This window comes from Gavia stellata, chromosome 12, assembly GCF_030936135.1.
Source record: "Gavia stellata isolate bGavSte3 chromosome 12, bGavSte3.hap2, whole genome shotgun sequence".
Taxonomy (NCBI): domain Eukaryota; kingdom Metazoa; phylum Chordata; class Aves; order Gaviiformes; family Gaviidae; genus Gavia; species Gavia stellata.
This window is the reverse complement of record NC_082605.1, coordinates 4,409,948-4,433,824: the sequence shown is the minus strand read 5'-3', so window position 1 is coordinate 4,433,824 and position 23,877 is coordinate 4,409,948. Positions and strand designations below refer to the sequence as shown.

At 37.2% G+C, this 23,877-nt stretch overlaps 1 protein-coding gene across 1 annotated transcript in view; it reads left to right on the top strand.

Moving 5' to 3' along the window:
• SLC6A11 (solute carrier family 6 member 11) overlaps positions 1-23,877 on the top strand; it is a 102,139-nt gene that overhangs the window by 21,514 nt on the left and 56,748 nt on the right. Inside the window, exon 5 of the mRNA XM_009809167.2 lies at positions 5,365-5,497. Coding sequence (XP_009807469.1) covers positions 5,365-5,497 — 133 coding nt within the window. The remainder of the gene's footprint in view (positions 1-5,364; positions 5,498-23,877) is intronic.

Here is a 23,877-nt window from a genome sequence, read left to right as displayed (position 1 = left end):
AAACTCTCATCGATTTCTATTTTCAATGAGATCCAGAAATAGTTAATGATTTGTATCTTCAGGTCTCTCTGTGCAGGACAAATCTTTTTTACAGCAAAGTTTCACGTAGTCTTAAGTTGTTAGCAGCAAACTCAGTATACTCAAAGTTACGCTGCTTAATATGGCTTGTACTAACCAGTGATCTTGCATTCTGTAGTAATTCACATGGTTACCTACAACTACCTCCGGTTTGTTGTACTGGCAACTACAGTGGTCCTCTAGGTTCTTGGGCATTTTTTAATCAGTATTGTTGTTGATTTTTTTATTTCTTTAGATGTATGATGATTTATGGAAACTTTCATTTATTAAGAGAACATTAGATAACCTTCCTGAACCCAGTATCTTTTCCCTTAAATGCCCTGCAAGGTAGATGATTTTGCAATATTTTTCTGAAGGTAAGTATGTTCAGGTCTTAGGCCAGTGGCAGTAGTGAGTTCTCGTAATAAAGTTTCAAGACATTCCAATGAAATGTCCATTAAGATATTTCTCCTCATTTAATTTTGGAGGATTTTACTTTGAGATCCTCAGCTTTGATAAGTCTTGATATATAAGGAAAAATATTATCTTTTTTTTTTCTTCACACAATTGTGAACCAAACCAGCTGAAGTGAAAATGAACTCTGCAGATTCTAGTTGTATTTTTTTTAATAGGCTGTTAAGGACAGACGTGCGATTCCTTTGGGAAAGCATATAGAATTCAAGAAGCAAAATCTAGGAGGCAATCTCTGGACGTGTCCACTTTTTTATAGTATGTCTGGCATGTAGTGACCTTTGCTAAGTCATATGGCCACTGGCATTCTAATCCCTCCTGGGATATTCAGATTTGACAATTGACAAGTTTTATCACACAGAAATGTCTTGAACTCATCCCTTAACTTAGGTTTCTGATTCTTGATAATTCACTTATATAAATTTGCTTTGTCAGTTATCTCCAGGGGCTTTCCTGATAGTGTCAGGCTTATGTAGTTATCTAACTAGGGCGCCTTGTGCTCAGAAAATCACTATTTTTCTTTTTTACTTTTAATATCACCTGATAATTGGAATATAAAACCACTATGAGTTTGTAGTTTGTCTCAGAATCCTATTGTCTTATTTTACAAGACCATGTAGTTTATACCAGGCATGCTTAGGGGTGAGACTGAGGCCCTCTGTTCAAGAATAATTTCCCTTACAATGACTGTGAGCTGTTTGCAACCTCTTCCCATTGCAATCTGCATAAATTATGCAATGTGCATAAACTACTCCCTTCTTCTCTGCTTTAATATGTGCAATCACAAGTGATGAAACATTGGTGCAAACAACCTTCACACATTTGGCTGTTCCTGGGCATCTCACTATAGAACTCTTTTTCAAATGCTTGTTATTTCAAAACAGAGAGTATCACTTTCAATGCTGATTTTGCTACTGATTTTCTTTCTCTGTCTTTCCCTGCATTAAGAGGTGAGGAGAACAAAGTAGTGTAGGGGACTTGCAGTGGTAAGAGAAGAAGAAGAAGATGTAGTGAAAGCTACACTATCTCTTTTTTGTTGTTGTTGTCTGTGCAATTTATGCAAGGTTATGGCAGCTTTTAGATAGAAGCTGAACTGCTGAGGGGCAAGAAGCTGTGATCAGCTCTGTCATCTTCCGACCCCTGAATACATTGACCTCACGTCTTGGACGCAGGGGAGAATCATGTATTTTTAAAATTCCCTGGCTTTTTATTTTATTTAAGTTGAATAATAAAAGAATAAGAGCAGATATGAGGCTGTCTACAGTCAGACTGAACTGAGGCTTTGTGAGAAGAATTTCATGTTCTGAATGCCTTCTCCTTCCAAAACCTGCATCTGTGGCTGCTGTTTCAGATGGTTTCAGCAGGAGAGCTAAGGCCCTGACATTAAGGAGAGCTGCGTTGTGCCTGCTGAGGATATCACTGCTAGCCTCTGAGCAAGACTTTCTCTTCCTTGGATCTATTTTTTGCATACATTGTACATTATAGTTTAATTATATGTTCTGGACTTGTTGCTGCTTACTTTCTAAGGGAAACACTAAACCTTTGTTCTGCTTGAACAAAGAAAATACAAAACAATTTACAGCACTTCAGTATATTTAAATACTCATTAGGGCGCTAACAGTTCAAGTTGATTGGCACCATGTGTCTTTTTTAAATGGGTGCAACAAGGATAATTGCGTTGAGGCCATTAATTTGCCATTTACTTTCTATGACACTCTTTACAAAAGAATCAGGTCAAGATTTTTGGATGGGTAAGGTAGGTGTCTCTGCTATTTGAGACTTCTCACAGAGCATTCAGAAAAGACTGAACATTGGCTTTTTGCAGACAGCTTCCAGAAACTGGTTGCTTTTAAAAATCCTCATCTCGAATCTTCACTGAGAATTGTGCTTTTAAGACAAAGTTGTCTTTTGGTGTGTGAAACATTCTAACCATCAGAGAGAGAGAGTAATAACCTTTATTTATTAAGAAATTGTTATGCAGTTAGGGAAGAACAACATAGTAATTCAAGTGACTGGCTACTGAAATGGATTACTTTGGCAGCTGGATGTGGATTATGGTGTGAATCTAAAGTAATTCTGCAAGATCTGTTTGAGCCTCGAGTATGCCAACGTATCAGCCGTATACTTCCATCATGCTTGGTATTTTGCAATGCGGTGGCAGTGTTGTGGAATTATTATTGAAAGCTTTCCATGTCTTTTTCCCACAGCACACAGTTCTGCAACTGCGCTACCAGACAGCTGAATAAAGATTGATACCTCAGTTGACACATTCGTGGGTCTGGAAGTTGAGGAGTGATTGTAGCCTATGCAGGTCTTAGCTAGCTGAGGGTGTTCCATGCTAGATCACTTTTCTCCCTAAGTAGATGATGCCAAAGCTTTGCAGAATAAAGCTAGTTGCTGGATGAGGAGGGAACGTGGATGAGGTGGCATTATTTTTACCTTTAAGCACATAACACTTTCTATTGCAAAAAGTTTGTGTAACTTCCCTTCCCCCCCCCTTTTTTTTTTTTTTAAGTGGAAAGATCTTTTACCTCTATATTCATTGGAAAATAAGAAGACAAACCTCAGGCTTTAGGGTTTTGGGATTTTTTGTGATTTTTCTTTAACCTGTTAAGTTTTGTCCTGCCTTAGCTAAGTAGTTAACTTCTAGAACGCGTGGTAAGTGGCTGCACCCCAGGGCTGCAGCAGGAACAGCAGCTTCAGCTCTTGAAATGTGTGAAAGACTGAATAGGTTCTGCAGCATCTGTATGGCCATCTGAAAGACTTGGTGATAGTTAGATTTTTTTTATTTTATTTTCCCACCATATCACCAGCTGCTGATGTCTCCATCCTCTTACTCCATCATTAGAGCCAGGTGATGGAACTTCCCTTCATCCTCAACCTACTGCTGGTGAAAGCAGAAAGAACCAGATCAGATTCCTCCCCAGGTAGCCCCAACATTTATTTATTTTAGGCATGGCCTTGAATTACATGATCCTACCTTATACTCCCTGAATTGATCGCCTTGGCCAATGACTGAATCAAATGCAAAAGGAAGAATTATTTCACGTGGGTAATTGTAGGTTGAACTTTTTTTAACTTAATATTCAACTTTTAACCTAAATATATTTTATTGTAATTAATTACATTATCTGTATAACTATATGCACGATAATTATATATATAATACAGTGATTATTATAGGGCTTTTAACTATATCAGAGTACCTGTGAAAATCAGTTTATTCATTCATTCACAATGTCTCCAGGAGGGAGGGAAGTGTAAGTCTAGGGTCTCTGAGGTTGTATAGATAACATGTAATACAGATTTCAGAGAAAACCTTGCTCAGGATAATTTATGTAAGGTTGAATGTTGGAAATTTTTATGTGAATGTGTATATGTGTGCGTACAGGTGTGCAAATATATTTATGGAAACACACATGGAATGAGCCGTGACCAGTCCCTATAGAGATTTGATTAAGCCAATAAAAGGCTTGAATGACTGAAATGAATTATTCTGTATATATAATTAGTAAATGACTAATTGCTTGCTTTCAGTTGTTTAAAAATAATGAGATGTTTCTGAATCTCCAAATGTATGGAATTTAAATCCATATCAACTTCTGACCTCACATACCATTTAAATCTTACTTTTATTGTTCTGGAAAATTGAGATTCCTGAAAAAAAGTCTTTTAATTACTTATAGCGTTTCTTTCAGGCTTAAGAGCAATTGAAAAATCTTAAAAGAATTCATGAAATCATTGCATGTTATAGGAATAAATTTTTGCTCTTGCTTTTAACCTCTTCAATCCATACAACCAGGAGTACCCATGTTTTATTTACGGGGTGGTAAATAATTTACATTTTGTTTAATCTGAGTGTTTATTTAAAGTAAAAATAAAAAGGCGTAAAAGGACCATGCATCTCCCAGATAAGAGCATCATTCTTATATAAAAAAAAAATTTGTTCTCATGAATAAAATGCTACCCCAGATTTCTGGAAACTAGCATTGAAGTCTGGTTCTGCAGGTTTCCTGTGTGAATGCTAGCAATTAACTTGATTTTTTTTTTTCCTGTTCCCAAATTCTTGTTAAAAAAAAAAAAAAAAAGCTTTTCACTCTCTCTCTCTATCTTGTTTACTAAGTTAGCAAATACTTCGGCTTCAGACTGTGAGCTGTGAGGGGTGTTCCTAAAATATATGAGGACTTAGGTTTTTAGAACTGAGTGGCTAGTATTTTAAATACACTATTTTCAAATAGTAATGCCATACATATTTTTGCTGACCACTTTTAACAAAAAAACCTTGTTTGTTTGTTTTTAAAATATTACCATTGTTAGCATTTCCTAAATAAAATCCACCTTGAAAACGTGATGTTTGACAGTTTTGAAAATAAATGTTTTAAAATTAGGGTTTCAATTATAAAAGGAAATTTATGAAAATAAATGTTACAAGGTAAAAATAAAGATTAGAACTTTTTTTTCTGAAAAAACAGTAAAATTGAAAAAAACATTTATTATTGAAGTGTTTTATTTTGGGCTTATGTATGTCAGTTACTAATTCAAAGAATTTTTTTTCTTTGGCTTTTATTTTATGCAAAAGTTATTTTAAAATATTTTTTATTTTGTCACTGGAATAATTTAACATTTGTTCATTTTTAACCGGATGTAAAATCCCCTGCAAATGTTCTATCTTTTTCCTTTTGTCTTGCCTATCTTAGCATGGTGTGTTTTCAGTAGTCAGTAACTAGGAGTCTGCTTGGTTGAAGTTGATTTGGTTTTAGCCCAGTGTTTTATATGTAGTGCTGTTTTGCTTCAATATTATTATCTTTTTTTTTCTTTTTTTTTTTTTCTTGGAAGACGAAGGGTGCTAGCTATATCTGATGGAATTGAACATATTGGGAATCTTCGCTGGGAACTTGCACTGTGCCTCCTTGCTGCTTGGACTATCTGCTATTTTTGCATTTGGAAAGGAACAAAGTCTACTGGAAAGGTGAGGTTAATACTCTGTGCATCAGCTGTATTATGACTCTGTTGTGCTCCAAAGCTGTGTTGTCATTTACATTTATTTAAATCAGAACACTAGAATTTCACATGCATCTTGCATTGCTCACCTTGAGGTGATACGTGGGGGTATATAATTGTAATACTAGGTAATTAAGAACCTGTCATACTTTGCATTGTTTTGTTCCTCTTGGTTTTCATGATGTGCTTTTTCCCTAATTCTGTTAGATGAGGCTGGGGGGGTTTTTTGGTTTTGTTTTGGTTTTGTTAATTTAGCGGACTACCCTACTGGCCAATCCTTGAAATCATTACCGCGTTGTGTTGATTTCTGTGCATGAATTTGAATTTTGTCCCAAACTGACAGGAGTTGAAACTCTCAGTGACACAAGTAAATTACACACATAAGCAGAGAGAATTTAGAAATACAAGCAACCTACAACAAATGCAAATGAAACACCAAAAGCAGAAATAATGAAAAAACTCAGAGATAAAGATGGACGTTTTAGCGGAAAAAAGAAAAACATCTAGTACTCTTGTAACTTTTTGAGTGAATGCCATTCCATACTGGACACCCAACAGAGAGACATTACTTCACAGCCTAAGCGAGTCATGGGATGATGGAGAGGTTGCCCCTGGAGTAGTAGCAGACGTAGTTCTGAGTAGAATATATGATTAATTAGCTAAACAGGGAGAGGAAAAGAGCCATAGTTCTGGAGCAGGGGGTCTAAAAAAAGCACTAGTTTCTCATGCTGGAATCAGAGTATAAAGAAAAAAATAATTGGTGGATTGAAATGTTTTGTGCATTTAATTTTCAATTGTTTATTACTTAGTTTGGAAGTGTGGTTGGATTTTTTTGTTTGTTTCTGTTTTATTAGCCTACGTTTATAAATGAAATGTTTGATATGTAGAGTGTTTTTTTTAATTTAGAAAATGTCAGAGTGAAATTTTTCAGCTTTCTCAACCACACACATCCTTCTTCCCATCAAAATTTTGACTGAAGCCATTTGCTGAATTCTGTCTATATTTGCCAACTATGTCAGTCATTCTAGTACTCCATTTTTCATCTAAGTATTTGCACAAACAGATTTATGCCGCCCTACTTTTACCAAGCCACTGCAGGAAAAATGCTGAGAAAGACTGTCTAGGGATACATATAAGCATGAATAGTTTAGAGGAAAGAGGGGGGGAAATCCTAAAGAGAAAAATAGAGAGACGCAAAGGTGATATAAGGGGATGACAAGATAAATGTCCATATGTCTTTGAAGCATGCACTCCAGGGAGCTACAAAAGTAGTTTAGAGTTGTCTGAGGAGCTACAGCTGGCAGTGCAGAAATGAAGCTGAGTAAAACTAATTTTCTTTTTTCCATCGGAAAGAATGTCTGAAGATGGAGCTCTATTCTACCGTAGTGTAATCTGTCCCAAGGGTGGAGGAAAAAACATGTACTGTGAATGCACATGCATGCATACATGCAAGGTTGTGCAAAACTGCACTGTACTTAAGAAAAATAGCATTGTTAAAAATCATTTGCTGATAGGGAGAGAGGCTCCAGTGATTGTGAAAAGGATAGTATTTCACATTTTTGCATTTCTGTGGTTTATGTTCAGATTTTTATTGTTCTTCATATAAATATCATAGGAGATTCCTTCAGTTTATACCATTTCCCCAGAAATAGATCTTGCATTTTGGAAGTAATTAAAGTGAAACTGACTTGTTTGACCTTTTTTTCTTTTTTAAACCTCAGCTTACTGGTAGGTGGAATAAATTTTATTTGATTTTATTTCGGTGTGATTTTGATAATCACCTTTCTGATGAGGTTACGTGAAACAGCCTGAGAAATAGATATGTCTTGCCCACTTGAAATGGGATGATAAGCTTTTCAACTAAGCAGAAACAGCTAGCAGTCTTGCAACAGAAGTGCAAAGAAAATTGAATTAATACCCAGTATTCAACTTTATAGGTCTCAAGCTTAAAAAAATTAGATCAGGGTCCTGTAAGAAGTAGACTCATCATATATTTACACTATTTAGATTGGTTTACCATGAGCAGCAGTTCTGTTTCCAAAATGTTGAGGAAGCAGACTGGTAGATTCCTGTGTTCCTCAGGAGACATTGTGGTATTCAGCAGACTGCCTATGCAGAGGTTCCATTGCTTCTCAAGAAACATGCAGTAAGGATCTTTCACAGTCACTACTAAGCGTTTCTTTTTTTCCATCTCTGTTCCTCTAATTAGTAAGAAAGGCTTAGATGAATGTGTGACATTGCAATAGGTTTCCAGTGATCTGTTTTTTTCCTGGACATAAGTTCACTTTTTAGATGTATTTAAGGATTTTAATATTGTCACACTTGCCACTTATTACAGCCAGAGTCCCTGGAAATCTGTGCCATCTCACTGCCTTCCCAGACCAGCTAAACAAAGACATAGCAGTCAGATGTAGATGCTACAAAAGAATGAAATGCTCAGAAATATAGACGACAGAGCAGTCTTCTGGGCTGCAGTTTCCATTTCTGATATATTGGCATTTCAAAAGTTCATATTTAAGCTCATCCAATCATAGTCCTTCACACTAGATTGAATTTATTATATGCTCATTTCCAGGAAACATTTAAAATTTACTTCTAGCCTTTTATCATAATATTAAAAGTGGTTTTAGGCTAGCCTGATAAAATTTGCTATATACTTTAATTGGATGGAATAATTTCATTGAAATAACACATTCAAAGCAGAAAACTTAAAGTTTTATCACCTTTGGAAACATTTTCAAAGGAAGGTGTCTGTGGGACAGAATAGCTAGAGAGAAAGAAGACAGGGGAAACAGGCAAAATGGAGAAGGGGAGAGAGAAACCATCTTCATACAGCTGTGTTCTGTGAAATATTCAGGAGGTTGGTTTACTCTTTTCCTCTTTTTACTCTGCAACCTAATGCATGGTGAAAAAAAAAATCCAAGCCTTAAAAGCTGTCATAAAATAAAACCATCATTCTCCAACTAGCACTACCACAGAACTCATCTACTCAGATTATGAATATTTAATATTTTAAGATATTAAATATATTAAATCTAACATAAAGTTTAACTCCAAATGAAGTGTTTGTGACACTGTTAACGAGATGTTTCAAACTTTTCCATTACTGTTCTTGAAAGTCATCACTTTTTCACAAAACATTTCAGTTTTCCATTCCAACTGATGTGTAATATCAAAATAATTTCAGGTGGTTCTGGCAGCTTTCAGGAGAAATGTGTTTGTGCCTTTTCTGAGGTTCTTGCCATTAATTATTCAATCTTAGATCCGAAGTTATTTGTATGCTAGCTTTCACATTTAGAATGTTGCATATATACTAAATGCAGGGTCTTTGAAAGAGAAACTCAAAATCAGAAGGAGAAAAATATGACAATGTGATGTTATCATAATGTTATGTGTATACTGCAACATGCTGAGCTTGATAATACATGATACCCATCTTATGCAGAAGTATTTTCCATAGCTAGCATCAAATGCTTCCTAAGATGAGGTAAGAACTGCGTAGAAGGCTGAAGAAAGTTAATTTTCTAAACATTTAAAGTATCGTTCTAGACTCTGATCATTAGGGCTTGGTTTAGTATCTTATTTTTCCAAAATACTTTTGATTGCTAATTATGACAATTCTGAGTATTTCTATAATGTATATACCTACGTAGTTTCTGAGTCTTGCTAATTTTTGATCTTCATATAACATTCATGAAATCTTAAGGTACCGGGGAACCAGTTCTTTTTTGGATCTTGACTATTCATTTATTAATTTGACTACGTGTCCTTGCGCTTTAAACTTCAAGAAAGGGACACCAGAAGTTCCAAATCTATTTTTCCTAAATTGCTTGCTGAAGGAAGTAATCCTAGTATTTTCCTTTTATCTTTTTTTTTTTTTTGTAATGAGAGTATGGGAGTTTTTTCAGATAGTGATCACTTCTCTGAGTAACTTCTCACTTGTAGCAACTTCTACGCACAATTCCTTTTGAAGTGAGGAGGGTGGTAGACTTAGAGTTATATAAAGGCATTATGGTAGTCTGTGTCTTATTCATCAGTCCATTTGTTTTCTGTTCAAGCATCTTGCTTACTTTTTGAATGCATCAACACATCTCTGTCTGGTGCTGATATTGTTAGTTTGGAACCCTGTCAGATACGTGGATTTATAGAATCACAAAATTGTACAGGTTGGAAGGGATCTTGGGAAGTTTCTTGTGCAGCCTCTTGGTCAAAAAAGGATCAACAATGAACTCAGAATGGTTTTCTTAGTGCTTTGACTGGCTGAGTCTTAAAAACCTCCAAGGACAGAGATTTCACGTGTCTTGGGGCAATCTATTCCAATGCTTAATTGTCCTCATGATATGAGTCATTACTTTTTTTCTACATGGAGGTTCATTCCAATATTAAATTTTGTTACTGAATTATACTTTTTTTTGCTTAGCTTGTTATATTTCTGTCATCCACTCCTGATTAAAACACTTTTTTGTATCATCTGTAGTAACACGTAGCATGGATTTGAATGCTTGCAATTATTCGTGCACACAAAATGACTTGAAAATACTTCTGTATTAATAAAATCACAGAATCACTAAGGTTGGAAAAGACCTGTAAGATCATCAAGTCCAACCATTAAAAAAAAAAAAAAAAATCTGTGTTACTATTAACTAAGTTAATAGCTGGATATATATGTTTTTTTCTTGAGTCTTTCTTTCCTATTCAGCATCACTGGCCTATTCATGAATGGGAGTGGCAGCTAATCGGCATACAGTGTGTCATGCAGCCATGAGGCAACTGATCGAACTTGCTCATGTCTTTATCATAGAAGCATATCATGCAATGCTGTTCTCGGTGCTATATAAAAGAGTACTACTTCTGCCCACTCTGTAGATCAGGAGTGATTGAATCAAAAGTGTTAAAAAGCAACCCGCAGTCTTGCTATTGTTTTCAGGTATGGATATTAGAACATTTTACCACACCCCCAGCTTTGCATTTTTAACTGTGATATCTTATGTTTTAAAGCAATCCACAAAGAGAAAAGAAAAACTCCTTGTAAAAGGGAAACTAATATAATAATGACTAATAGATTTGGATCCAAAGACTGGTTTAGGCAGTGAGTGTTTGATGTGTAATAAATGCCATAAACTGCCCTTGTCCATATGCAGTGTCTTTTACATTTCTTGGAAAATCAAGCTAAGACCCTTTCAGTCTTATTGCAAAGAGCTGGACCTAATGAACAAATAATGCAAAGTCTGCTGAAGACTTCAGCATGTCTGCCAAAGGATGTTATAGATAAACATTGCCAAAGGATGTTATAGATAAACATTGCCAAAAAGACAGCTTCCATCTTACAGAATATTTGTAACATATAATACTGCCATATGCACTTGTACCCCAAAACATTTTCTTTGCTTTGCCATGTATTCTACAGCAATAGAATACATTATTAAATAATAGTTTGGTAACAAAAAGCAGACAACAGAAAAAGCTTATGTTCCTTACAAAATAGTAAACTGTGTTCAGATTTACAGTGCATTCCAATTTGTTCTCTGAAACCTTTCCATAAAAAAATTTGGGTAACACCAATAAGTGTAATTATTTCTGATATAATTTGTCTGGGTAACACTAATTTGAAAAAATCTGGATAGCTGGCGGAAAATTGCTTTTGTTCTGAGAAACATTTAGTAAACAAAAAAAAAATTAATGTCTGTTGTAAAACTGTAGGTCAGGTTTTGTCCTTCTATGACTCAAGACAAAGCCAGCATTTTCTGATATGAAGTGTTAAAAGGATATTGTTGGGTACCTTCAAGATTTTTGGGTTATTTAGTATGAGAATATCACACTGCTTGCATGACCGCTAAGACCAAGACTCATATACTTTTGCAGTCTCTTTGAATGAGTTTTCATTAGTATCACAAAGACTATATGTCTATTCTTTTGCCAGAGCCAAACCCAAATAGTTCTTCCACATTGTTTTGTACTTCTCCATTAGCTGCTGGACAATATGTGATGATAAATCCTTCTCGTGTTGTTTCAGGATCATCTGAGGCTCATAAGAATCTGTTCTTCAAATTTTTCTGGAACTAATTTATGTATCAGAGATAGGCTTCAGTAATCACTGAATATTATTCTATCTGATTCTGACTTCTGAATCTTTTGATCCTTTCCTATTCTTTGTGTTGAGTTCCCTGAAGTTGAACATCAATCCTGATCTTCGAGTGTGTTAACTTTACGCTGTCTTCCCCACTTGGTATACTTCAAAACTACAACAGGAGAAGCTAATAAAAGTAGAGGCTGATGCTGAAAGGTAAGGTCAGGAGTGTTGTCCTGACTTGACACAAGAACATGCAGAAAGCATCAACTCTTTCACAGGTATCAAGTGTCTACAAAACAATCTAGAGGAGTAGACCCAGAGCTAAGAGGCCATGTCCCCTGTAAAAAGCTGTGGATGATGCTCTAAAACAAATTTCCTTGGTTTTTCAGATCATAATCAACTTTGAAAATGTCTTGTACACTGTCTCATCAAGCTCTGACTCGAAAACATGCTAGAAAACACTAATATGGTTCTGTTTATCACTTGCTACCCCTTTTCACTCTGTAGGTACTCTCTTAACCATAGCACAGAAAGCATTGTTGAAAGGTATTGCTGTGCTCTCATCTGTTTAAGTGCTACGTAAGAAAAAGCACTGCTATAGCTACTCTCTCTACATAAACATGAGTTGTCAAAGATGCTTGATTAAATAGTCCTGCAAGTCAAAAGCTAAAATAATAGATTAATGATTACACAGTATCTCCTCATGAAACATTTATGACTTGTCTCCTAATTTATCATGGGATAGCCACATATTATCCATTGCATCTCTAAAAAGGATACTGTTTGGTTAAGAAAATAATTTGCAGTTCATCATTGTAAACTATTAGAAATGACCTTGCAAGCTTTCTTGGTGATGTAGTTATTATATATAAACATGAAAGTATGAGGCACTCTGATTTTTTTAAACTTGTCACTTTCATTATTAATTCAAGTATTTCACTTTCTACCATGACATCATTGGCAAAGTTATAAACACCTTAGCAAAGCAGAGAATCTTCTTCTCTTAAAGGAGCAGCAGTATTGTTTTACCTACCACAAGTAAGCAGGATGTTGGCTTGAATATGTGTAAGTGATGGCATAATTTGTTATTTTACTCTTAAGCTATTGAATGTTTTTTTTTTCCTGTGTATGTGCATAGTGTCTTAACCTGCAATGTTCTCCATAGTTCTTTTCTGCTTAATGGTTCTGATGGGAGCCTGTCTCATTCTAAATGTTACATTTGGCAAACTTGGTTAGATTCCATATGGACGCCTAGATTTTTTTTTTCCTGGTTTGTGTTTTACTTAAGCTTTACATGTAAAACTTAGACAAGAGTCTTGTAAAGGCTGCTGAGTGCATTTTATAGCTGTGCTCAATATGAGGGTCTTAAACTGGACTTTGTGAAATTCATTTTGTAACTCCATGCCTGTTGTCCTTCCCAATGCTGCACTGTTCCTTACTTCTCAATTCGTTCCACTGATCAGTTTGATTTGCTGAGCTGAACACAATGAAGGGCCATTTAAGTGTAAATTGTCAAGAAATTTTATGGAAGTTTGTATTAATTCTATGTGTTAAAAGACCAGAGATAAGAGAAAACAGTAAGGTACAGCCTGTTTGGGGCATCTTGACATAGACCTATTAGCAAAATAGAAAAATGGCTTGGTAAGTAGTTTTGACATTATTGTTAACCTGTGAACGTTATGGGCAGGGAAGAATCACTGAAAACTGTAAGAACGTTTATAATGAATGAATAAGATGGCCAATGATAAGTACTAAAATAATTAGCATCCACATTTTAGCAAGGTTTAACTAAAGATGTAGAGTCCTGTTTTTTTCACTCTCTAGTGCTTCTGAAGACCTTCTGTCCCAGGCTGCAGTTCTGATAGTTCTGAATAGTTCAATACAAAATAGACATCTGAGCTGTTGAGAGTTTATTCCAATAAATCAAACTCCTTGATATGTGTTACTAAAAAAACTATTGGTTACATTTTATTTTTCATTTTTCTGTTGAGGAAAACCACAGAATTTGTATGAACAGTTTAAAATGCAAAATGTAAGCTGTCAGGCACTGGCTAGCTGAGTCTAGTGTCATCTCTCACTCTCGGACTCTACACGTTCCCCTCTTACCTCTCCTTTTATAGTCGTGCTCCCTCCTCCACCTGCATTTGCAGTGCTGGGGCATGTAGGATGATTTACGGATGTCTCACTGTTCATCCCCCCCAGATAATTTCATTATCTGGGTTGGAGACAATAGGAGACACACTAATAGTAAATTATTTTTCACCTTTCCCCCTGCTTCCCCCGCCTCGGCTCATATTTCTTTATATTTTGTGAATGATTTCTGTGGTTCTCAGATAGTTGAGATGTTTTCAACTTTATGTAGCAGCTACTCAGAACTTCAAGATTTGAAGGCTTTTCCCCTTCATTCCAAGCCTTAGATCTTGCAAATCATCTGCCAAGGCCATCACTGTTAGAATGTATCCCCATGGCAAAAGATTTGACCCCACAGAGCTTTCTGCTCCAAGGAAGGCAGGGAGGGCCAGGAGCTTTTGTGTCAGCCTGTATACACCTGCTTAAGCTGGCCTCTTTGTATGCAGACCTCTTTTCTTATACTAAGTAGGGCCATGGGTTGATTTTCTTTTTCTGTCCTCAGACAGGTCTCTGCTTGGCCCCTCTGTAGCTCCCTTGCGTCTCTTGCATCATTTACCTGTATAAAACCTAGGTTATCACCCCAGAGTGATAGATTTTTCAGCTTGCGTGCAGGTCAGTTCTGGTTCTGAAGTAAACTGCAGTGCACTCAGTTTGAGTCTAGCTTTAGTGTCTTTGAAATAGTTTATTAAACCATTGGCAGACCTGAATAGTGCTTATATTTCTGACTGTGGATAATTTTGTATTAATTGAGAGAGGACCCAATTTTACATCTCTTTCATAGCAGCACATCTCTGTTGATGTCAGAGTGCCTTCTAATTTACAAAAAGGACTGGCATATGGACCTGAACCAGGGAAGATAATTGAAAAGAGTATGTTGATCTGGTTGCAAATATGAGCAGAAAGATAATTCAGTGTATCAAGACTAATGCATGAAAGAGGTGGAAAAACTGCTAGGATTAGGATGTTCCTTTTCCTTGAGCAGATTACCAGCAAGACACTGCCAAGGTATCCGGTGTGCTCAAAGACCCCAAATTCAGAGATGGACTTTTCATACCTTTTACCCATCATTTTATCTGCCCTCCCGTCAGGAGTTAAGCCTTGCTTGCCAGCAGTTAAGACTCAGTCACTAGTCCCAAAGAAAATTTATTTCCCAATAGCAGGCTATATAAAGGCTTTAATGGATTCAATGAGGCAGAAAGAAAGAGTAAAAGGACAGAAGAAAAAAATAAGAGAAAGATGTGTGGAAGGAAAAAAAAAAGGACTGGGGCCCATTGTAGGAACCCAGGAAAAGGAACTAGGCAGCAATGATTGTATCTCCTGAAGTGTCTTTTGTTTTAGCCTAAAGTAATAGCAAAGAATAGCCCTTCATGGCGAGTCTTTAACACTCTGTCCAAGACTGATCTCTGTATTCAAAGGGGGAAAGTAGAACATTCATGAGATGCATGCAGAGTTCCTGCTATCCGCTGCTTCTGTGTGAGGTTTTAAAACAGCTACTGCGATATTTTTTTCACTCTTATGCACTGAGCATTTAAGGACACCTCAGATTTGTTAGAAAAGGAGATTTTTGTGCCTCTCTCAGTGGTTTTCCCAAACTTCTGTTTGGCAGCTGGGGAAAGTATCAAGTAGTAAACTTAAATCAGAATTGTGTCTTCATGATTTCATTTCTTCCCAGCTGCACCTTAACAGCAGAGATCCGCATTTATATGAATACTTAGTCTGGATCTAAGCCCTGGTCCACATCCCAAGCAAGTCAAAAATGTGTTTCAGTACACTGAAGGACAGATCAGGGCACATGCAGATGGCAGAGTTTTGGGGCAGAGAAATCACTTGATCTGTCAACCTAATGTATGAAAAGGCGGGGGGGCAAAGGGTGGAAGGCCAGATATTTGCAACAGTAATGCAGTGAAATTTGCTGAAAAATTAAAAGTGAAGCCAAAAGGCACAGATTAACATTGAGACATCTGTAGGAGAAATGCATGGATTGGCTAAAGGTAACGCATACAGGTTTATTTTTTCAGTTGAGGTTACCAAGCATTTTTAGCCCGTTACCAGAAATAAATACACTGACCCAATAAAAAAGACTTTAGAAATGCAATAGTTTCAGTCATTTGTTCCTATATGACCTCTTCATATTTCATTTCTCCTTTCACAGAACCCGCCCTTCCTTACCAATTGTCTTATTCCCGACCCCCAAAAAATAATCAGTGAACAATGCCATACAGAAGAATATCAAACAGGAGCCAAAATATAGGTTCTTCTGTTTACTGTGATCATTGTTGATGCACATGTGTCAGGGCTAAAACATTCCTTCAGGTGCATGACACACTGCTTGTATCTGTGATTTGTAACTGTTGAGGTTTTATGAAGCTATGTTTTACAAAAATGTTTGTGTGTTTGCCCGTGTCCTAGTCTCTTTATGTGTGTACAGAAATCGCTATATATATTGCTCTTGTTGGAACTTAGTTTATGTATTTGGTATATTACTTGCACCTTTTAATCAACAAGAGCATACAAGGTGTCTCCTTGGTCCCTCAACTCGCATGCAGAAACATGAGAGTTAGTATCCATTTATAGCACTGACTCTTTTAGCGATGCTTCAATTTTGTATTTCTTCAGCTGAAGAAGAATAGATATATTCCCCTATTCTCAAACAGGTAGTTTGTCCTCAGCTAGTGCTGATCTATATAGCTTCAAGACAGGCTCATTCTTCGCACTTTACAAAGCAGTTTATAGGTATCCATCCCCATGGCACTGTATGAAAAGGTTAGTATTACAACAAATTCCCACCAGTGGGAAGGCAGTCTTTTTAGTTTCTGCAGTCAGTATAGGCCAGAATTTTGGCTTTATCTGTAATGTAAAGATGTCTTTGTAGTAGAAGTTTTGTTTACAAGGCTGTTCTTGTGAGATTTACAAACTTTAATTCTGTATAGTACCCCAGTGTCAGCTAACATGGATTGAATCCAAACTCAGTCTTAAGAATGGGAAGGCTTAATGAAATAAATTGCTACATGAGCAACAAAGGCAGCTTCAGGCAGCTGCTGGTGCTATGTTAGTAACTAAAACACATCCCCGAGAAGTGAGTTGGCTGCCATGCACCTGCTATTCACTTCTGCTGCTGGGCAATTGAAAAATTTGCGTGGTTAAAAAAGAAAAGAAAAAAACCTCAAAACATCCTGTATAAGGTTGTGTCATATGTAGAAAGTGTAAGGCACTGCTATAACAGTCTGACACAAAGAATTAACTGTAGTAAAAACTTCTTTGAGTTGTTCTCTGTGGGTATAAAATGTGTTCATTGCTAGCTGAGATAACTAACCATAGTTGAGGTCAGTAAGTGTTTTTGCGGTTTAGTTTGTATGTCACTTGTTCCTGGAGTGCCTTACTGAAGTTAGAATCTCAGTGTACCAAGTCTTGGATGAACACAGTGAGATGCCTCTATTCCCCAAAGAGCTTGCCTTTATATCCACATAACAGACAGTCGGAGATCTCTGTTGATCTGAAGGGATGAAGGGAGAGCAGAGGTATCAAAGCATTTGCCTAAGATAAAAAAATAAGTCTGTGGCAGTCACATACTCTTAAGTCACACTGTCTTCCAGCCCTATGCCTTTATTGTGTGATTCCTCTCATTTTTCCTATGCATTGCATCACCTCTTCTTCTCAGACTGAAACTCAGCTCAAAAACACAATTAAATTGCAGCACACTGTCAGATCACTGTCTTAGAAGTCAGCCTTGAGGTGATTTAGGGGCTAGATTTAGATGCTGTTTAGTAGGGAAGCTACAGTGCAATAAGCCTTTAAGCAAAATAAAGATGTGACTAACTGCACTATCATAGATGTAGTAGCCATAGGGAATGGAAATATGGAGAATTAGGGTCTGGATGATAAGGATACTTGTTAGTTTAGGTGGTGAGGCTATTTATTATATTTCTGTTATAATTATTATACTTAATACACAAGTAGTATTGCAAATGCTTTATAGTGAATACATCTCAGCTGTCACCATGGTGATAAGGGCCTATATTCCTCAGTGAATGATAGAAATTTGTCTGTCATCCTGTGGGTAGACAAACACACACCTTCTTCAGTGATAAACGATAAGCTCTTTATCTTGTAAACGTCCTGAACCTCCCAATAGAATCATAGAATGGTTTTGGTTGGAAAGGGACCTTTAAAGGTCATCTAGTCCAATAGACAAGACAGTTTCACGAGTACAAAAATTGTCAAAATAAAGAAGAGGTAGGAGTGTGCTATAGGTATGTCTTTTTTGCCTGCTTGTTTACAAATCACTTTTCCCCCAGCATTTACTGCACAAGGTTAAATAATGCTGTGGTACTCTCAGAAAACTGTGCAGAATTGGCTGCTAAATCATTTACAGATGGCCACTAACACATCTGCTTGAGTACTTGGAAGATTGATAGACTACATATCTAAAAGAGGTTCATGTGTGACTCGTTTTGGTGCAAAGTTCTAGGGAAGTTCCTAATTCCTATTGTATTGATGTTTCATGGTTTTAATATTTGCAATTATTTAAAATTTCTAATGTAGTCATGCATTTATTTGATGACTTCTTATATGCTGGCTACAGTGCCTGATTCTCGTCTTACCTCCTTTCCCGTCAAGGCCTTTGTGCAGCTAGTATCCTCCCATTGCTATATTGATCTTTGCTGTCTGACATCTTTTACCTTTTGTGGCTACCTAAAGAAGGCGGAGTTCTAGCTAGGAAACCTCACCTAGTAATCCTTTTGGTACATAGCATTGTATCCGCTTACCAGACTGCATGCAGTCATCTTTTTTTCCTTAGTGGTGGTGTTTGTTTGTGAGGGGGTGTGTGTAGGTTTTTTTTTCTGTTTGAGTTTTGTTTTGTTTTTTTTAAGACAACTGAGGAAAATGAAGCCAGACGAGCAAGCAATCTAAGCTGGAGATCACAGAATCACAAAATGATTAAGGTTGGAAAAGACCTCTAAGATCATCAAGCCCAACCATCAACCCAACACCATCATGCCCACTAAACCATGTCCCACAATGCCACATCTACACTTTTTTTGAACACCTCCAATGATGGTGACTCCACCACCTCCCTGGGCAGCCTCTTCCAGTGCTTCACCACTCTCTCAGTAAAGAAATTTTTCCTAATATCCAGTCTAAACCTCCCCTGGTGCAACTTGAGGCCATTTCCTCTTGTCCTGTCACTAGTCACTTGGGAGAAGAGACCAACACCCACCTCTCTGCAACCTCCTTCCAGGTAATTGTAGAGAGCGATGAGGTCTCCCCTCAGCCTCCTCTTCTCCAGACTGAACAACCCCAGTTCCCTCAGCCGCTCCTCATCAGACTTGTGCTCCAGACCCCTCACCAGCTTCGTCGCCCTTCTCTGGACACGCTCCAGCACCTCAATGTCCTTCTTGTAGTGAGGGGCCCAAAAATGAACTTAGTATTCGAGGTGCGGCCTCACCAGTGCCGAGTACAGGGGGATGATCACTTCCCTAGACCTGCTGGCCACACTGTTTCTGATACAGGCCAGGATGCTGTTGGCCTTCTTGGCCACCTGGGCACACTGCCAGATGATAAGGAATGTTCTGCTAAAGCTCTCTTTCACTGGAAAATGTTGATTCACTGGAACTAGTTATTCTTCAGAGCAGCTAGTAATTACATGAGGACAACACTTACCCGGAAAACCCAGTTCCATGTTCTCCAGTAAGCAGTCAGAGAGCAAGTAACCTTTACTGTCCTCTGGATTGGAAGAATGAGTTGGCCAAAACTTTTAGCTCATTCCAGTGCAGATTTAAGAACTTACAAATTTTTGCGTGACAGGAAAACCATCTCCTGTCCTGTTCTGACCTTTGCATCTTTAACTGGTTTATGGGTTAAACATTTTTAGAATATGTCAGAACCTACCGACTGGCACCTTCAGTGAGGGCTGGAAGGCATGTCTAGACTAGCTAAGAAATCAAACTTTAGTGCCTTATCAGTCCCCCATTTTTGCCTGTGTAAACTCAGTAACAAAACTGGAAATTCAGGTGCTAGTATGGGATAATTCTGACCCGCTGTAAATTATTTTCACAGAAATGGGATTGTCCTCTATCAGGAATAGTCATCCCATACTAAATGTTTTTTAAGCAAAATTCAGGTTTCTTTGTGTATATGTAACTAATATCAGTATCTGGCTTGTTGTGTATAAAGGCAAACTAGATGGAATTTAAAAGTCTGAAAATCCTGGAAGGTTCTGAAAAGGAACAGCTTTGATTTATAAAAGCTTGAACTTTTTAAAGACCTTTTCAAAATGAAAAAAATCCCTCAGTTGATTAATTAGTCCTAATTTATATTTAAAATTGTTCCTGATTGATTTTTAACATTGACTTTTCCTTGATTAAATAGCAGTCTTTGATTCTGAGATATTTGTGGCTCTGCAAATTCCCTACTTGATGGGAGCTCTACATAAACACTTCTGCTTGCAGTAATGAGCTTAGCCAAGATGCTGAAGTTTGCTTCCTCCCTATCAGTCCTCCTCTCCCTGCCCACAACCACAGGGCAGGTCTTCCTCTTTGTGCACTTGAATATTCACCAAAACAATAAATCAACATTATTCTTTTAGATATTCATAGTTATAGGATACCATTACTTCATTTGCCATTCTAGTTTGAGGCTGGCCCATTAATGGTGGAAATTAATGGATGAATTTAAATCGGTAGCCTCTTCAGGGTAAAGAAAACCCCACCCAAAACAACGCCCCCTAAACCAAACAAACCCCCCCCCCACACCCTGTAAGTACGAGGGACAATAATACCCTGGTTTTATCATCAGATTGCTTCTTTTGTATTTACACTGGTAGAGCGGTGTCTGCTTGCCAAATTGTAGTGCTTGCTTTGCTAAAGCTTTTCTGCAGCTTTCTGCATTTGAAAATTACACTACAGACCTCCCCTTGCTTCACAGAATTATTTTGGGCATACTGTTTTTAGAACTGTTGGAATTTTTGCATTGGCAATGTATTAACAGTATATTAACAACGTGACAAACACACTGTAACAAATGGATAGCACACTCTTAGGCATGTTAGTGTTTAGAATTGTTGGCATACTTCACTCTTTTTATCAGCATAACTCGTTTTAGGACACTCAGGAGTTGGTAAGTATAGGATGAATATTGAGTTTGGACAATATAATCTTGGAAGCTGAGGAACAGCAGCATTGGGAGGATGCAAGTCATTGCACTGAGTTCCTGAGATTTCTCTGAGTTGTATTTACTATAGGTATTTATCTAGGAAGCAAGTCTTCCTGCTCTCCTCCTTTGGCAGTTAATGGCAGCAAAAAATGTAGTAGCATTGATGAAACAGTATGACTAAGAGTCTCACAGTTTCTAAGTTCAGGCTGTGTGGCTGTTCAGGCCAGCAAGGTTAGCACTGTGTGGATTCACTAGTGAATCTTTCTATACGCTTCAGAGCAGGGTCTCCAGAAACTACAATAGACCTATGCATTACTTTGTAGACTGTGTAAACTTAGGGTAACCATGCAAATAGTTTCCTATTAGTCTTAATCTAGATAAAGTGAGTCTCTTCTCTTAATGCCCTGAATCAAATTTTAATATGAATTTGACCAAGGCCTCTTCAGACTGGAATGGATTCTTGGAATATAGGGAACTGTGATTTAATGATGTTCTTTCAGGATCCAGCCCATCTATTATGATCAGTCCCGCGTTTTTAGAAGCTGTTAGCGCATTCTTTTTTAAGTGATAAGGTGGTTATTAAGCTATGCATGCATATGGTCAGTTCAAGAAAGAATCTGGTTATCTGCATTTACCATTATTTAGTGCTTAAATGCAGGTGCTCCCATAATTTATTTAAATAATGTAATAAAATTAACTGCTTCTACATGTTATATAGGTACTTTTGTGTGTTCCGGTCCCCATGATTGGGCTTCACTGATTATGTCTGCACAGAGGGGAAATTCTGTTCCAAGAAGCACTTCTTAGTCTGTGTTTTCCATTTGTATGGATTGGGCAGGCTCTGCAGAATCGCTGAAACTCCCTTCTACTCACATAGCAAGGTTTCTTTCTGAAGGAGATGTGGGGAGTGCACCCTCTTGTATTCAAACACCAAGTTGAGAAGTAGGGATAACCAAGGAACTGGGGTGTTGCTGGGGGTGTGGTGTGAAGTGCACCAGTTCTGCAATGTAGATACAGCTATGTTCCAAGATACTTGTCTTGAAACCTCTCAGGCCATATTTATGACCGTTTCTGTTTGGTTTCTCTTGGTAGTCTAACAAACGAATGTTGTGGGGCAGCAGTATCTGTTAAATTAAGGAATTTTTTACCCAAATACATGGAAATCCAGCTTTGCATTTGATCTAGGCAGTACATTTTTTTGATTAAATATGAAGCCTGTAGACCCCATCAAAATAACCAACATGCTTGAAGAGCAATTTTAGCAGAAATAAGACAGATCTTTATTTCAATGGTCTTGGGCAATCTGGAAACAAACCAGCTGTGGTAATTAGCTGGGAAATAATTTCAAGTAACACATATTTAGAAAACTTGATGCTGCTTAAGGAATACTTATGGGGAGAAATAGCTCATCGTCTAAGTGAATTGTTCACCCACTCCAGCCGGGAATGTGAGCTGCTGTAGTGCATTGATACTGTCTGCCTTTGGTACTTTTTCATTGCTTTCCAATTTTAGCTGTATTCCTGGGTTGGCCTGGTAGAGGCTATTAGAGCACCAGGGTCCTCAGCACTGAGTCAAAACTTCTGTGTTTTTCTTCCCCTCCTTTTGGAAATTTTGACTACAGATAGGCAATATTTTGAACACAGAATATGTTGTTGAAATTTGGAATTTGGGAAGTACCGAAAAATTCATAAAGTCAGACCCCAATGTAAAGAGTAGTTCTTGCTGAAAAAATACGAAACAAACATTTTTCACCCATTTTTTTAATATTGAAATGAAGCTTATAAATAATGACTTTAGGCTGTTAAAGCATTTTTCAGTTCAGAGTCCTTCCTCCCATTCAGTAAAAACAATGCCAAAACAAAATGGAATAGAATGTAATTTTTTTTGCATTGATTCAAAATTAATTTTGCAGTTGAGTTTTCATTTCATTGTAAAGGAAACTGTTTCAGCTTGACTCAGACATTTATTTATTTATTTATTGCCTTCACCACCACATGGATAAAAATGACTTGCACAGCTCTGCTCGGTAGAGATTTTTCTGTGTCCCAGTCAATGACCTCAGTGTGATGTGGTATTAGAAGTGTTTATTCCTTTCTGCTGTTATTGTGTCATGTAGAATCTTCTGCTTCCTGTGATCACTGTGCATTTAACAAGGTTCTTAAATACGTTCATTAAGTGTTCTCTCCTGGCCCCTGTTTTCTAGCTCATCTTGCATTCCCAGTGAATTTTTCCTCTTTCATACTTATTTCTCAGCTTTCAAATCTCATTGTATTTTCTTATCTGTTGGTTTTTGAACTTCTTTCTACTCCAAGTGAAACTGTCTGCACTCACACATAATTCATTAGTAGCTTAAAAGAAATTCTGCAGTTTCTAAGCAGTCTGGTTAAGGGTCGTTCACAAGATTATTCTGGAGCAAATTTCCCTCTGTGGATAAACAAACAAGACAAACAGCAGATGATGCTGCATAAATCTGTAAAACACACAGAGAAAATAGAAAAATCAGCCATTTTGCTCATTCTGTTTCCCGCCCACCCTCCCAGTCATACATCATACAAATCCACTCGTCTGGTATTTTGTTGGGTTTTTGGTTTAGTTTCTTTTCTGCATATGAAATTTTAGCTTTAAAATATAGGCAGATCTAGAATTCCGCCCCCCCCCCCCCTTTTGACATACTGTTTAAAAACTTGTGAATCAGCTGTCATTCCTCTATACTGTTTTATACTATTTTTCTTATAAATCCAATCAAAGTTGAAAATACGTCTTTTCAGTTGTCATTTGTATGTCTGTAGATGCTGTAGTGTCATATCAGGAAAAGACTCTTTTTCAAACAAGGCTGTATGGAAAATTTCACAGTATGCCATGGTGGTTGTAAAAGAAAATCTTTTATAGTGTTGGCATCTACTGTTAACATCTAGGAAGTTAGAATTTGTGAAACTGGACAAAATATTAGTAAAGCCAGGATGGCTGGGTTAACTGTGGCATGTAGAACTCTTTTT